Raw genomic sequence first — 17176 nt, forward strand, 5'->3', positions numbered from 1 at the left:
ATTTCTAGGAGTGAATAAAGGCTTAGCCATCCCTAATCCAAAGGAACTCATCTCCTTTAGCTGCTAACATTATCCTGAAACTTCAGACAGCGGGTTCAAGCATATAACTTGTTGATTCGAAATGTCAACACCTTTCAGCTGGTGCCTTGGGGAGAATTTGGAGAACATGAGCATCCTCAGATCTAGGCCCCAAGCTTTGGGCAGATGGAACATCTTGGGTATTCTCCTTCCCTGAGGATTCATGTGAATGGGTGTTGGGGTGTTTCAATTTTGAAACGTTCTTCTCAACCAAAACTGAAACTGAGAGATGCAATCGCTCTGGAATTTTTTGCACCTGCAAAAACAGTTGTGTTACTAAAATCAACTGTTGGTGCTGCGCAGGCCATGGCATGTGATGGTGGTGTTTCTCCAGCCACGCGTGTAAGGGGTTCACCGAGCGGTGCTTGCACAATCCCGGCACAACACATTCCCCGGAGCCAGCATTCTCCATTCCCATGTGTTTACAGAGCAGCTACAGAGCAAATGACCCAACTTCCAAAGAGCAGCTTGCTTAGAGGAACAGAAGCGCACATGCAGCTTTCTGTCTAATGAAATTGGTCCAAGGACTCCAGAAAATGTTTTTCGGACTGTGTGCACTCTGAAATGTCCTGCATCTTGCTCCTTCCACAGCATGACTCAAGTTCTTGGACAGACTTAACATTTCTGCTAAAACCAGCTATTAGGCCTGGCCACTTCCTTCCTTCCAGGCACTATTTTCAGTAGCAGAGACACGGAGCCCCTGCACCTGTTGTTAGCACAGCCACAGAAGGAAACGCTACAAACCCTCATTTGCCCCCACAGCACAGCCAGGGATGCCCGAGCTGCAGCGGGGGGACGGGGTCAGTGTCCAGAAGGGCGCGCTGGGGCCCAGAGGCCAGGCAGCCTCAGGGTGTTAACATTTCACCCAGCACCTTCTTGGCACGCCGTGGGGCTCCTCTCCAGGTCTGGGGCTGGCCACGTTCCCGAGCCCCAGCCCTGTCCTTTTGACACAGGAATGGTCGATCTCTGAGGAGGAGATTCTGGGGGTGACTGCCAACCTTGTTCCTCATGTTGGGATGCAGGCATGACTGAGACACAGCCCCGAGAAGCCTACAGTCCCGTGGGCTGTGACGCTCTTGGGAAGGGGTCCACTGTGGCCCGGGAACAGACGCAGAGCTGGCTCCCGGTGCCCTTGGCTGGTCAGGTTCGCCTCCCGCTGGCTCTGATCATCGTGGCCCTGGGTACACCACTGGATGGAATTTTAGGATGAGGTAACTGAACACCACCAGGTAAAAACCAGTTTCTGTTTCCATTCTCTTTCCAAACCGAAACTGGTACTGAGACCGCATGCCAGGGACCCTTCTCGGCTACCTCGCTGCAAACCTCTTCCTCGCCTGCTCTTTGTCTTTCTTCAGTAGAAATTTGGCAGAAGAGTGGGGTTCTTATTTTCACCTTTTATCTGAGTCTGTTGGTCCACAGCTAGAATAACAGGGGCTTTTAAAACCTAATGAATTCAACGTTCAAAGAATAGCCTCAAGCAAATGGAATGTCTAATGTTCCCTCTCTCTGGTTTAGGGCAGGAGGCCATTGGGGCTTAACGTCTTTTTCATTCACATGCAAAATATTTCCAAAAGCACAAGTTTTAAAATTCAGAATGCTGAGACCAAATCTCTAATCTTCCTCATTCTTAAAATTTTTATCTCCTTAGTGGGTACCTGATAGTTTAGTATACTTTAGAAGTGAGGAGCAAAAAAGGGATACTGTTTGGGGGGGGGTTGATGTCCAATGGATTTGTGTGGATTTCTTTCCGTGTGTATTTCTTCCTCTCTATAAATACATTTGAACAGACTAAACACCTCCTTTGGCAGTCACTTCATCAAAACATTGAAAAAATGCTACGGTTGAGCATGGATTTATTTAGATACTTGCAAATGGTGTTCTGGAAGCCTTGTGCAGTTGGAGGATGTGCTGGGTTCTCTCGGCCTTCTGACTGGGAGAAAGATCCTGTCACTGGATTCACAGCTCATAGCTGTATGCTGTTTCTGTTATCAGGGGAGAGCCCTGGATGCTGGCTGCAGAGAATGGAGATTATTGTTCCAGAAGTCGTTCCATCGAACTTGCTACTTAGACACACACACACACACACACACACAGCCCGTCATAAAAGCCTATCAGCTCACACAGACGCTAGCCAAACGGAGCACATGTCGCTTGTACTTCCTCTAACTGACAACAACAAGGTCTGAGGCTTGAGTCCCTGAGATGCCCCATCTCATTTGCTTTTCTTCCTCATGTCAACCCCCACCATTGTTTTCTACACAACTGGCTAGTAACACTTAGAAACAATACAGCCTTCCTCAGAAAGAATTTAAACAGGATTCTGTTTTCCACGGCCATGGATGGTTATCTTTGGGACTTCAATTGTGCATTTCCAAATCCTGAACTTTCTTTCACCTGGTCAGGTTCTGGAAGTCTTGGTTACAACCACAGAGGTGGGGGACGCAAGCGGGGGTGGCGCAGAGCTGCACAAAGGGGCAGGATGTGAGCTGGCTCCTCAGAGAAGCAAGCTGGGAAGAGAGAAGGGGACGGGGACCAGGAGCGACCCACAACCCAGTGACTGCCAGGCCACGTGGCTTAGGGCCACGTTCTGCTACGATCTTTTTTTTTTAATTTATTTTAAAACGGGAGGACCAAATAAAAGGACTTAGATACAAGTCACAGAGAGCTGGACTCCTCTATTTAGGACTCTGAAGACGAGCAGGCTCTCTGGGACTTTTTTCACTAAGAAAGTGAGGCTCACCCATGAAATTGAGGTAAACACACGGTCCACAAAGTGCTCCTCGCAGAAGCAGTCAACCATCCAGATGTGGCATTTCAACACATCAACCAGGAAAATGCTTCAGTTAATTTCCGTTCAGAGCTGGATAATGTTATGACCACTCATTATGTCTGTAGCCACACATGGAGAAAAGCATAAAAACAGCTCACTGTCCTTTCACTGAAGGAACCTTTTCAAAAATTAACTTGGCAATCTCCTCCACAACCCTGGAGGTAGCAGACAGGCAGCTAAGCCTCAGTTTTCGGATTTTGTAGACATCTCGGAAGCAGGAGAGGTTAGCGCAGTGGCTTTGCCAAGGTCAGGGATACACCTTGAAATGACAAATAGGTGATGGAGTCTGGAGTTTTCTCATGCAAAAAGACATGTCCTACGTACTGAGGGCAGCTTCTCGGTCTAAGGGTCAGGTCCTGGAATGAGGACTGATGTAGACTAGGAACCCAACAGGTACCTCCTGTTACTGAAAACGTCTTGCCCTTGGGCCTGGTGTGTGACATAAATACAAAATTTTCGGGGGCGCCCGGGTGGCTCAGTAGGTTAAGCGTCCATCTTTGGCTCAGGTCATGATCTCACAGTTTGTGAGTTCGAGCCCCGTGTCGGGCTCTGTGCTGACAGCTCAGAGCCTGGAGCCCGCTTCAGATTCTGTGTCTCCCTCTCTCCCTGCCTCTCCCATGCTCACACTCTGTCTCTCAATAATAAATAAACGTTCTTAAAAATTTTTTTTTAAATACAAAATTTTCGTTTTATGTATAAGCCTATGGGGAAGAACAGGAAAAGCACAGAGGTGGAGAAGGGGGGGGGGGAGCACGTAAATGACTGCCTCCACAGTCACACCAGACTTGGGCTTCATTCGTGCCCTTGATTACTACCCATGTGACCTTGAGCAAAGGCATTTTAAAAGTCACCATTTCTTCCATGTCAGATGGAGAGAAGTCCCTATCCCGGACGCAACCTTGATGAGTGAGAAAGGGAACTCCTGTAAAACACGCAGCCTGGCACCTGGCTCACGGTGAGCATTCGAGAGAAGAGGCCATTTGGTCCTCATGGTTAAGAACCCCCCGGGGTTTCTTGTGGTTGAAATGGGAGAAAGTTTTGATGCCCAAGAAGCAACGACACTTGGCCAGCCCCGTCCCATGGTGATGCTCCCAAGTAGACACAGACAAAGTCAGGCATGATGCCCATTAAAAATTTAACTATATATCATATTCATTTATTATCAATCCACAGGATAATTTGATTGCTACATGAGCTCATAAAAGCTTTTTCACCTTTACAAAATTAAAAAAAAATGTGCCACAAGGATGTAATAACAACTGCTGATAAACAAGAAAAGGAATCTTAAAATTATAAATTTGCTGTAGAAAAGATAAAAAACAATTATATTTTCTTTAGAATTTTACCTTGAATAAAATATTCCCCTGTATAAAAAATAAAAAAGCTTGCTCTGGTTAGAATTAGAATATTTTTGTCTTCAAATCTGGGAATTTGCATAATATCTCCATGATAGTTTTCCTCTGTACCGCGTGGCATTCAAGCACAGCAGATTAGATTTTCTTTCTCTTTCTTTCTTTCTTTTTTTTTAAAGCAGTCTTAAAAATGGGACATCTGTGGAGAAGCTCTTTTTCTTCTTCTCCTCCTCAGGGATGCGGAACACAGCCTCTGTGGGGAGGACAAGGAGGAAAGGAAGTGGAGGGGACGGGCCGGGAGGCAGGACACAAAGGGCCGCGAAGGGGGAACGCTGAAATGTGCCGTGAAATAGAGCAAGATCACAAGAAGAAGGTCTATCTGTAAGTGCTTTAAGATAAGGTGCAGAAGCAGACTGCAACGTCGCTAGTGCTGCCCTATGTACATATTCACAAGAATACAAAATTCCAGCTAGTTCACATTTTCTCATCCGTTGAGGCATCCACTCCACTGTGCTGGCCTTGACCGCAGGCAATGCAGCACCGCGCTGCCCGTGTGGGTGTTGGTCCTATGACGTCCTTGAACTTGAGGGAGCAGCCCTGGGAGATCCAGCAGGCTCTAGAGACACGCGTCTACCAATGGGCTGGAGTCCTGAGTTAAAAAGAAGCTCCAGTACTGGAGTTGGACACAGCAATCAATGTTCTATTGTCAAGGCTTTTTCCCTTAGATTTGTCTAAGATAGGTGTCAGAGAGAAAAATAAAATACAAACAAACAACAAAACACAGCCAAGACATCCCAACAACCACCGGGGGAAGTCAAAGGCTTAACAGCTCTTGACGCGGGCCTGGGTGATATCTGACGTTTTCTTGATGACACTGGCCCGCGTCTCCCGGTCCGGCCGACTGCTGCTGGGCGCTGGGGTCACGGAGGGCGGGAGGGGGAGGTCTGGTAAAGTGGGCCACGAGCTGTTGTAAGGCACCGGACAGCTCTCCTCTTTGATGGTGACCTGGAGGTCAGGTTTGTTGGAAGTAACGAAGGTCGCCATGCTGGGCAGCAGGTAGGTGCTTCGTGTCCCCATGTTGCTGAGGTACTGTTTGCCTTCAATGTTCCTCTTCCGCCAGTGTGGTCGTCCCTTGCAAAGAAAAATAATCGAGAGATACATCTTTTTTCTTTGCCTTCTACCGAACGGCTTTCTATAAAGAGGCACCACTGTTCCCACGTGTCGGTGTGTTAAATGAATTTCTTAAGAGGCGTGGAATGAACAGAAGCTTAGCGTCTCGACAGCCCTCAACTGACATCCATACCCAGCTATTCACATCCCAAGCAACGGTTTCTCTTCCCTTTTTATCAATTCCCATTTGCTACCTCCCAGAAAAAACAGGCAAGACTGTTCTATGAAGGCAGGAAAACAAGGCAGCAACTTGGGTTTCTGGTTCCCCTCTCCTCCAACCACCCAGCCTGATCATTAGGTTAGGTTTTAGGTCATCATGGCTGGTCTGTCATAGAGACTTGGTTCCTCACTCCTGGCCCAATCCAATCTGTGAGTCAATCTGCATTTTCAGAGAAAGGGAAGTGAGGAACTCGGAGGGTAGAAGCCCTTCCGTTGTCTTCAAACGGGTATAGCTTAGAGCTCCAGCGTGCCGAGCAAACAGGGGGCCTCCAAGGTGGCTTCGCTCAGAGGATGAGCTGGAATTTCTGACCTTGAAGAAACAGGGTTGGCATGTGAGCATCTACGCTTCCTGTCTTTGCAGAACTCCTGGACTCTATTTGAAGTATTTAGTACACTGGGAAATGACGAATTAAAAACAACCATTAGTCGGTCAGTCTCTCTACCTCAAATACAGACACAAAGCAGGCCCTTAGCAGGAATGCTTTCCATCACATTACAGCCGTTTCCTGCCATTGTGTGAGCCCAGCCTCGAGCAGGCAAATGGGAAGCAGGCGACTGGGAATCCAGACTGAACACACATCTAGCCTCGGCGCCGATCACAGAGAGAGGGGACTCCAGGTAAAGGTGCCGATACATTTGCTTATTAGCACTTTCTGACAGTTACTTCCGGTCACTGCTCTTGGCCACTTGGACGTTCTATTTCTGCGGCTGAACTGGGATGTTTATAGTGGTGAGAATATCAACAGTTCCTGGCCTCCACTTGAGTTTCCTTTTCCTGCCGTCATAGCCTCTTTTTCTAATAGTAACATCTCACTCTCTTGCCTCCCGTTCAGGTCCCAAAGCTTAAATTTAGAATTCAAAATCCAAAAGTGTGGTCAATTTCATGTTATGTATATTTTAAGACACGCACACACACACACACACACACACACACAATCCTCCAGGAAAACTCATGATCAAACGCAGAGCAGCTTAACCAGCAGCCGGGACACCGAGGTGCTGGATGGGAATGGGAATGGTTTCCCACAGCGTCGGTTGGAGCCGAGTGGCGGCCGCCATGCTTACCTCGGCGCTCTCTTCATCACTGGGCACACTATCGGTAGTTTCGCTTTCTGTTCACAGAGAGAAAAACACAGGGCCATCATTCCTGCCGCTCCAACTGTCGTGAGGCTCAGGCAGTATTTGAAAAATATATCAGCACTTCTTTTTTTTTTTTTTTCCCAAAAGAAATGGGTCAGCGAACTCATCTTCAACCCCTTTGTAAAGTTAAGCACTTGGGACTCGGGAGACATTGCAGTGGATTTTATGTCTCTGATTTTGGCCCTCCCGAGAAAAGTTTTAGAGTTGGGGGGTAGCTCCCTTTCTGGGGGCCAGGCTATGTTGTTTCATGGCCGCTGCCTCCCAGGATGAGGTGTTGGTCCCCAGGATGCCAATCTGCTCTCCGCTCCCTGCTGCGTCTGCCTCACCCCCTTTCCTCAGGGCTGATCCATCCACGTACCCCACTCGTGCTTTCTTTCCATCCCTGTCAGTTCACTCAAGTCCCGACTCAGAGCCTTCCTGGATTACCCCCACTTACTTGGATCTGGTCCTTTACCTCATGTCCCTTTCATACTTCTATGTTGGGTTTATAAAGTTACATTTCCCACCCGGGTTACTGTGGTGGACAGATGCTAGGGGGGCTCCCATGATCCTCATCTCCTTCCTGGTGTTTACTTGCTCGTTGGGATTCCCTCCTCTGGAGCGTAGGTGGGACCTGAGACTTGGTTTGAAGCAACAGAACACAGTGAGCGATGGGATGTGTGTGGTTACGTTAAGGAGGACCGAATGCTGTCCCGTGAGGAGACTTTCTCCCTGGCTGGCTTTGAGGAAGCCATGTTGGGAAGGTTTGCATGACCAAAAAGTAAGAGCTGATTCCAGCCAACAGCCAGCAAGAAACCGAGGTTCTCAATTCTTTGCCAACCTGCAAAGAACTACATTCCCCACCCCCCCCAAACCATGTGAGCTTAGAAGAAGACTCTCCCCACCACTTCCGTCCTCAGACGAGCTAGCAGCCCTGGATCACACCTTGACCACAGGTCTGTGCAGGCAATATGCTGAGCAAAGAACCCCACTAAGCCATGCCTGCGCTCCTGACCCTCAGAAACTGGGGCGGGATAATGGATGTGTGTTGTTTTAAGCCACTGAGTCTGTGGTTATGTTGTTGTGCAGCGACAGATAACCAATTGGGTTGCCATCCCAATTGAGTCTGCCAGCTGTGAGACACACAGCAGGTTACTCAATTTCACAAAATGCAGCTTCCTCATCTGTAAAACAGGAGTACTGACATCTTCCAAAGAGGATTGAGTGATGAATCAGCGAGAGGATATGTGGGAAAAGGCCTACCACAGGGCTTGGCCCACAGCATACACTCAATAAGCGACAGCACACCTTTATCCTGAGTTCATCAGCCTTGCTCAACACTGGATTTGCACAACACGTAGATTAACACAGTCAAAGTCAATAGCAAGTGATTGATCACACATCACCTGTGCATACAGGATTTTTTTAAAGAAAGAAAAAAAAATTAAATTAAAATGTTGAAAAATTATTTAAAATTTATTGAAAAATAATAAAATTAAAATAAATAAATAATTAATTAATTAAATTTTTTAGGTAAAAAAAAAATTTCGTTTTTAAATAAAAAAATGATGGCGTGCGGCTCTTCAGTGTTCGCAGCATGGAGAAACGAAAGCACAGAGGGCAGAGAAATACACTGACCCTTAGAGATCTCGGAGTCTGGGTCATTCATTTACAGACAAGGCCTAGAGAAAGCATAACAATGTACTTTTCTAGAGAGCTGTGTCAGCCGTGCTGGTGTCTTTGCACGTGGGTCTTGTTCAGCCCTGACTGAGATCGTCAGTCGGGGAGCAGCTCCTATTACCATACCGCCCCCCCAACCCCCCCGCTTATGCAGAAAAGCTCATGTGTTCTAGCACCTTCTACCTCTTCCCATCCTAAATCTACTGAGGGACTGGCCTCCAGTCTCACATCTGGCGGGTGGTACAGCCAGGACCCCAATGGCTCCAGCCCAGACGAAGCCTTTTCACCCACCCGGGGCACTGGCCACAGAGCAGGATCTCGAAGTCAAGGTTAAAGAAGAAACGGATAAACTGGGCCACAGGTTCATTCATTCCTTAACCAGACAAATCAAGAATGTTGACCACATTTGGGCCCACCCTGGAGCCTTTTTACGCCTGGATCAGCCACTGTCCTCCAGTGACTGTCCCCCAGCCCCCCACTCCCAGGGCCTGAGTGATCCCCGAGGGCTGACCAGGAGCAACTAGATAGGATACGGGCCTCTCCTCTCCTCAGACTGACAAGACTTCCCTCCCCAACTAGGAGCAACAGCCACCGGGACAAGGCCGGGCCTCGGCCGCTAACGACGCTGGCTGGCAACACCAGGCACAAGAAACGTTTCCACACAAAAACAAGTTAAAAACAACAAAAAAGGAAAATTCCCCTGCTCACGGAACCCTTGGGCTAGCTCGGTCTCCCGAGGAGGCAGGAATCAGTATTGCCACTCCCAAGAAGAATGAGGAACAGAGCTGTTGAGAAACCTGCCGGAGTTGTGGCCTGAGTCAGCACAGAAGAGAGAAAACAAAACTGCGCGTCTGAGCCCAGGGCCCCGGGCACCGAACGCAGCAGCCCTGCTTCCTGAAGCTCTCCTGCTCCTCCAGCTGAAATTTCAAGATCCCCTTTCCATGTTTAGGCTTAGCTTTCTTTGTGCTCCAAAGCCAAGGTTTCTCTTCCTTTCCTACGTGTCTAGACCCCTTTTGCTCCTAAGTACCCTCCCTAAATGCCATCATCTTCGGCTCCTTTCCCCTTGAAATAAAAAGAAACAAACAGATGCCAACAGGCATGTGTCGGGGGCTGGAGATATGTGAAAATGAGCAGTTACCACCAAGGTTCCGGGATTCCGCCACAGCCCGAGCCCCAGCTGCGGGACAGGTTGGAAGGCAGACCCGGGGGAGACTCCTTGGGAAGACCTCGCAGAGACCATGACCACCATCAGAATGTTAACTGCCTTTAAGTACCCAGTTTTCAACTGCAGGGAGACGGTCTGAGACAAGAAAAGACATACGTGTTCTGAACTTAACGCAAATGTCAGTGGAGAGCATGGTTTCTAGATTAAGATCACTTCTGAAGTAACTGCATTTCATAACACTATATAACAACAGCTCCATAATAGCAAGCTGAGGTTTTTTAGTTGTCTAAAAGAATGGCCTTGAGTGCCTTTTACCTAGGAGCAGATGGATACGTGAAGCTCCAGCCTGAGGACCCGAGACCCTTCTCTCTGGAATAACTACAGCTCTACTGGCTGCCCCAAATCACCAGCTCACAGTGTCTTTGAGGTGCACACAGCCCCATTTTCCTCTGTTTCCTTGGTTTTCCTCACCATTACCATTCTCAAGACCCCCCCCTTTTTTTTTAATGTTTATTTTTTGAGAGAGAGAAAGAGAAAGAGAGAGTGCATGAACAGGGGAGGGGCAGAGAGAGAAGGAGACACAGAATCTGAAGCAGGCTCCAGGCTCTTGAGCTGTCAGCACAGAGCCCGATGCAGGGCTCGAACTCACAATCCATGAGATCATGACTTGAGCCGAAGTCAGACACTTAACTGACTGAGCCACCCAGGCACCCTGAGATCCTTTTGTATGTGACAAATGTGTTCATTGGAGCTACTGCTTCTGGGTCAATGCTACTGCCCAATATCAGCCTGTACTGTTATTTTGTTTTCCCTTTTGATTAGTCTGGATTTGGTTTTTTACTGGTTGTGAATACAATGGAATAAAAAAAATTGGGAGTTGCTTGACTAGCACTAGTGACTAAGTACGTGCAGGGGTGCCTGGGTGGCTCAGTCAGTTGGGCGTCTGACTTTGGCTCTCGTCATGATCTCATGGTTTGTGGGTTCGAGCCCCACGTCGGGCTCTGCGCTGACAGCTCAGAGCCTGAAGCCTGCTTCAGATTCTGTGTCTCCTTCTCTCTCTGCCCCTCCCCCACTTGTGCTCGGTCTCTGTCTCTCAAAAAAAAATGTAAAAAAAAAATTTAAATAAAGTACGTGCAGAGCAGTAACAGGTACGTGAGTAGCTCATTTCAACACGGTGGTCCCAGTTCCCCTGAAAGTGACTGGTGAGAGGGAAGGGGGTCAACCCTTGGGTAGGCTGATCTCTGAGGTTCTTCCAGAGCTGTGGTTCTAGGATGACACTAGTCTTGGGTTCCCACTCCACTTTAGCACAGTTTTTACTGTCCAAACACCTCAGGAACATTACGGGGAGGAAAACAATATGTCTTTACACAATATGTGCCATGTGCAATCATGCAATATGTGTAATGTTAAAGCCTTTTTGCATGCTGATACCCTGCTACATTTTCTAGAAGGCTCTTATTCCATAAGCTTTATTAATAAGATTGACAAGGATTTCTTTCCCTCCATCCTTTGCTCAACTCCCTGGAAAGCTCAATCAAAAGATTCAAATCAGAGTGTTCTTAATTTCAAAGCACTTTTATCTTTGCCCCACCCAACCAAATGCAAGCCTACTATGGTTTCCTTAAGGAAGTCTTCACTGCCAGTTCCAGGTCAATAGGCAATTTCCATTCTCTTGGTTATAACCAATCAATCCTTTGTATTATATTCTCTTCTCTAACTCTTCTCCATCCTCTCGTCCAGCCCTCCACAAAATATTGCTATGGCTTTCTTTTACTAAACCATCAATTGCCTAATAAAATCCTGGTGCCATAGATACATCATGCAAGACGCCACTTTATAGTAAACCTTTAAATATAAAATGACCGTCCTCCAGAGTTTCCCAAGGTTGGCCTTTGGAATTATCTGTCCCCAGGGTGAAAGTTTTAAGAATCCAGCAAGAATTTTATATTGTCTTCAAACATCCAACACAAGTACCTCCACTCGAAGAAACCACCTCTTTTCTTGCTCGCCACAAAATTTAGACAGACTTGCAAAACTGAATGTGGTTTTGTAATACTACTGGATTGGATTTCAGTGATCAGTGAGGGTAAAAAAAATAATACACAACAGCCTCCGAATACCAGTTTCCTAAACAAGTGAATGAAAATGGTTGGAGGAAGTCGACAGTTGAATTCCAGTCCAAACAAAGGAATCTTATCACGAAAACACAAACAGCCTATCCTTCTGGGGAACAGAACATAAGAAGAGTGAATTACAACCAAAAAGCTGCCTCTCCTAGCAGAAAGCTGTAAAACTCCTGTCGAAAAGACTTAAACCAGCCACCATCCGTAACAGGTACATTTCACATCTGTAAGCTCCAGAAAAGCAGCCGTGATGAAACATTTTGGCTCTAGCCAATGAGCCTCACTCCAGAAGGTTCTGGAGAATTCAGACAATAAAAACAATGGAAAGAACCAAAGGCCAGACAGAAAAGCCAGGCTCCAACAACACCCCCCAGCTGCCTGCCAGCCTGCACTAGAATCCTTCTTTTCAAATCTATGCAAATATCCTGAAAAGGGTAATGAAATGTTCATTTCTCGCTGCACGGATCAGCTGTCCTTGGGATTCTTCTGCTAAGGCAAAATGCCACCGAGGGAAGAATAGCAAGAAAATGTCTTTCCGGAATCCTCAAGAAGTCTTCGGAAAGTCTTCAACAGATAAACAGAAACATCTATTCTAAAACTACGACCCTTAAAACAACAAACCCACGGGGTGGAATAATGCCTGTAGCTCATGATGTAGAAGAAAGTCACTCGTTTTTAGCCATAGCTATGTAAATATAAGCAAAGTAACCGAGTGTTATCTCAGCTGTAAAATTAAGGCATAAACATGCTGTTCTGCGTCTTCGGTGGGTCCTTGAGATCAGGGCTGTGGGTGCACACTGAACGGAAGAACCCTGTGCAGCTGTCCAGGGCAGCATAACAGGGGAGGGCGGGCGGGGTGGGGGGGGGCAGTTAAGAACAGGCTTTGGGCACCAGCCACATGTAGGTGGATTCTATCTGTTTTACCAGTTGTTCGTCCCCGGACGAACCCACACTGGCCTGAGTTTTGTCATTTTTAAAGAGGGGATAAGGATGATACCCAGGCTGACAGGGTTATTCTCATAATTAAACAAGTCAGCTGATACCAGGCCGTTAGCCCAGTTCCCGGGGCACGAGAAACTTGCAGCAAATAGTAGTTATTCTTCCTGGGCCCTGGCAAAGACCATAAAGGCACATGCAGGGGCTCAAAATGTGACAAATAAATAATGACAAGCTTATCCGGTTTGACGGATTAGAAGGTTCTTGTAGGCAAGGTTTGATCTCACATTCGTTGTATGTTCTTAGCACAGAAGAAAGGTAGGCCCTTGAGGGCATTAAAGGAAACAAGCCAATCACAAGAGGAGGAATACTGTTTGATTCCACTCACATGAGGTACCCCCAAACAGTAGCCAAGTTCACAGAAGCAGAATGCAGAATGGTGGTCGCTCTTGGTGGGCTGGGGGGAGGGGACCGGGGACTTCGTGCTTAATGGGGACAGAGTTTCAGTTTTGCGAGATGAACAAGTTCTGGAGACCGATGGCGGGGATGGCGATGACACAACACTGTGAAGGCACTTACTGCCGCTGAAATGTGCACTTAAAGGTAGCAAAACTGGTCAGTTCTGTGTTATGTCTACTTAGCCACGATTTTAAAAAATAAGCTTTAAAAAAAAAAACCCAAACAAATGCAGAAAGTTGATGTTCAGGAACTAAAAGGTTAGGTTAGTGGCTGATAATTCACAAGGAACCTGTCATGATCAACCCAATTCCAACACGACTGTGTGTCAGTCACGGAAGCAGCATCCTAACTAAAGGACACTGGGAAGGACTCCTCAACATTTATGAGAGCTGACTGTAGTTATTCATGATAGGACCTCTGCTTTCTTTTTGTAATGTTTGCAAGCAATAACATTGACTCAGGATTTGTATTTCCTAATTATAACCAAGTCCCCCCAAAATTAAACAGAGATCATCAGAGAGTACAAGATGATGTAATGTTGGCCGAGAAAGGACTCATCGGTTTGTTCTGTAAGGATCGAAGAACCAACTGAAACTCGTTCTAATCCTATGACTGTCTGAGTCTATTCCTGGGTCATTATGTGGCCCTTCCCTGGGGAATCAGATACCTGGCCTGATTAGAAGCTCTACTAAATTGAAAAAGAAGGGGAAAATATGTGGAAACAAGTAAACTTGCTGGAGTGGAATGAAGGTCCAGGTCTCAAGGTTGAGTTCAAGTCCTGACCCAAACCCTCACTGCCCCTGTGACCTAGAATAAGTGTTTCACTTGTAAAAATGAAGGAGCTGGAAGAAATGGTCCCCGAGGTTCTATCCAGTTTTTGGTCAAACTCAGATTCCACCGAACACACCCTTCCAGATTTCTGCAAACAAAATAGCCTTAGATGTACTACTTCTCCAAAGAAATAGTATTTGTTAGTCAGGCACAAAGATGTTATGGGCGATCGAGTAAAGAAACGCTATGGCCATGACTTCTGGGAACAAAAGTACCCAAGGAGATGTTCATTGAGACAATAAAGCCAGAATGATTCCCAAGACGGAGGAGAGATCCTCTGCTGTGTGGAGGGTGGGTGGCCCCACCCTGAAGGGCTGCCCCACCTTGATCTGTGCCCAGTTCCAAAGCTCCCCTCCTGCCCCCTTACCTGCATAGGAAGACACGGGGGAAATCTGCAGAGGGTAGAGCTCGCTCATGCTGACCGGCTGTTCGTCACTCTCGGTGGTCACCTCTACAACCTGGCAAATGTCCGGAGGATTAGTGACAATCTCTTGATCCTCGATGTTGCTGTCCAGGTGTGACTGTCCTACAACTTCAAAGAAAAGACAGCCATCAGGCGCCGATGCCTGATTCACGATTCTAACGTGTGCTCTCAAGAAAGAAAACCTTCCCCCAAAAAGCTGAATGGTCAGGAGTCAGATTCTCAGTCACCACATGTCATCGGCCATGAAACTGAAGGACAGCTTTAGCTTTGGGTTAATGTCTCCAGAGAAGCAGCTTGCCAGTAACCTGGCTCCCCAGGGCTATTTCCAGCATGCTGGCCAATGGTGCTTACATGTGGCAATGTCCCAAACTCAATCCAATCACAGCCAAGCCTGCAGGACTGGAGGCTGCATCCAGACCTACCCCCAGGGCCAGAAAGACAGTGCTTTGAACTTGACCCATTTCTTTCCTCTGTTCTTGCTCTGAAGGAAGCTGTTGTACCATTTTCCAGGTCCTGGGTCCAGAGAGATATTACCAAATGTTATTATTAAGGAGAAAGGACCACCAAAATCCACTCCATTGTGTCATGTCCAGCTGTGGGTGCTCTGTTCACACTCCCAGCCCCTTCCTACCCTGCAGGCAACATGACCACTGGGTGGAATATCTGAACAGTGGAACAGAATGGTTTCCCCAGCCCAACACACATTGGTAGCACCAGCTCTCCAGAACACTGACAAGATGATTTCCGACCACCTTGCCTCTGAATCCTGCCTCAACTTCCTTTTAATCAAATCTTTTAGTTTGAGGTCATTATAGAGTCACGTATAGTTGGAAGAAGTAATAGAGCGATCCTGTGTGCCCTTTATCCAGTTTCCTCCAATGCAAGCATCTTGCAAGATTATAGTACAATTCCTGGGGCGCCTGGTGGCTCAGTCGGTTAAGCATCTGACTCTTGGTTTCCGCTCAGGTCATGATCTCATGGTTCACGAGTTCGAGCCCCACATCAGGCTCTGCACTAATAATGCGGAGCCTGCTTGGGCTTCTCTCTCTCCCCTCTCTTTCTGCTCCTACCCCACCGGCACGCTCTCTCTCAAAATAAATAAACTTAAAAAAATTAAAATTTAAGACTACAGTACAATACCAGGATACCGACACTGATAACATTCTACGCATCTTGCTCAGATTTCCTCAGTCTTCCTGTGCGTGCGTGTGTGTGTGTGTGTGTGTGTGCGCGCACGTGCACACACACACGCAATTAGCTTTCTGCAATTTTATCACTTACGGAGTTTCATGTTTGCCAGCACAATCAAAATACAAAACACATCCATCATCACAAGTATCTCCTACGTTACTCTTTTATATCTACCTTCCTTCAGCCTCTCTTCCCCATGATCTCTAACCCCTGACATCCACTAACCTGTCCCCCATTTCCGTAATTTTTGTCACATCTCAAGGATGTTTCATAAATGAGCTCACACGGTAACCTTTTTATATTGGCTTTTCATTCAGTATAATTCCCTAGAGATTCACCTAAGTTGCTGTGGACACCAACAGTTGGTTCCTGTTCACTGCCGAGTAATATTCCCTGGTGTGGATATAGCACAATCTGTTTAACTCTCCAGCCACGGAAGGAAGAGAGGAAAGGCACCCAAGAGGCTGGGGAAGGAGGCCGTTTTCGTGTTTTGGCTGTTACAAATAAGGCTGCTATGAATATGCGTGTTCAGGTTTTATGAGAACCTAAGTTTCCATCCCTCCGGGATAAAAGCCCAAGAATGCAATTGCTGGGTCGTACGGTAACTTCATGTTTCATTCTACAAGGAACTGCCAAACTCTGGCTTGACGTGGCTGTACTGTTTCCCATTCCCACCAGCAACGTATGGATGATCTCATTTATGCACATTCTTGTCCACTTCTGGCGTGGCCACTATTTTTCTGTCAGCCACTCTGATAGGTGTGCAGTGGTATCTTACTGTGGTTTTAATTTGAATGTCCCTAATGCCCTCCCCTACTTTCAAACAGAACTGACCTTAGACTTCTGTTGGCAACTGACTGGATGAAATATCCCTGAAAACCGCCACCAATAAACCCATGGAAATAACAAAGGAATAACAGTGTTTTCCCAAGGGCCTCAAAATACTTTGCCGTCACAGTCAATGTTTTACTCGTGTAAGCTATTTTAACATTTCCACCCGTGACCATGACAGGCAAACCACCATCATCCTATGATCAACTAAGAAACTAACTCAGGCACAGAGAGGTAGACTGACGTCTCCAAAGTCACACAGTTTGTGGATTATGTACGGTGTCCATGTCCCTCGCATCTTCCCGACCATCAGGGTAGGCAAGAAGGCCGCCGTGTTCCAATCTTGAGAAGTTTGCCATCATGGACAAATGCTTGTTTTAACCGCGCAAAGTATTTTCATTGCTCCGGTATTTTTGTTTAGAAATGAGTTCCTGTTTTAATTGCTTTTTTTGGAGGGAGATGAAATGACCAGCCCGACGTAGGGAGAACATGACCTGATTCTACTCGGAGAAGGCTTGAGAAGGGAGGAGAATTCTCGGGTTCTGGAAGGAAGAGAGGAAAAGCACGCACGAGGCTGGGGAAGGAGATTTGGGGATGTGATAACCATCCACAAAGCCACAGCATTCAGAAGGGAAGGGAAATGGAATGTTGTCGAAGTTCTCCTGGAGGGGATAAAATTAAAGAGGAAGGCAGACTATATATGGCAGGCAGACTCCCCAATTCTTATTTTATCCTTTGGACTAACCTATTTGAGCAGGAGAGCATCAA

At 47.0% G+C, this 17176-nt stretch overlaps 1 protein-coding gene across 6 annotated transcripts in view; it reads right to left on the bottom strand.

Annotated features, from left to right (window-relative positions):
- Nucleotides 1–4035: 4035 nt before the first annotated feature.
- The window catches only part of IRF2 (interferon regulatory factor 2), a 91191-nt gene continuing 78050 nt past the window's right edge, over nucleotides 4036–17176 (bottom strand). For all 6 annotated transcript variants that reach the window (XM_006930565.5, XM_045055211.1, XM_011281380.4 and 3 more), the window contains 3 exons: nucleotides 14330–14494; nucleotides 6715–6761; nucleotides 4036–5391 (listed from right to left, as the gene is read on the bottom strand). In XM_006930565.5, coding sequence (XP_006930627.1) covers nucleotides 5083–5391; nucleotides 6715–6761; nucleotides 14330–14494 — 521 coding nt within the window. In that variant the 3' untranslated portion in view covers nucleotides 4036–5082. The remainder of the gene's footprint in view (nucleotides 5392–6714; nucleotides 6762–14329; nucleotides 14495–17176) is intronic.

The sequence above is a fragment of the Felis catus genome, chromosome B1, assembly GCF_018350175.1.
Source record: "Felis catus isolate Fca126 chromosome B1, F.catus_Fca126_mat1.0, whole genome shotgun sequence".
Taxonomy (NCBI): Eukaryota; Metazoa; Chordata; class Mammalia; order Carnivora; family Felidae; genus Felis; species Felis catus.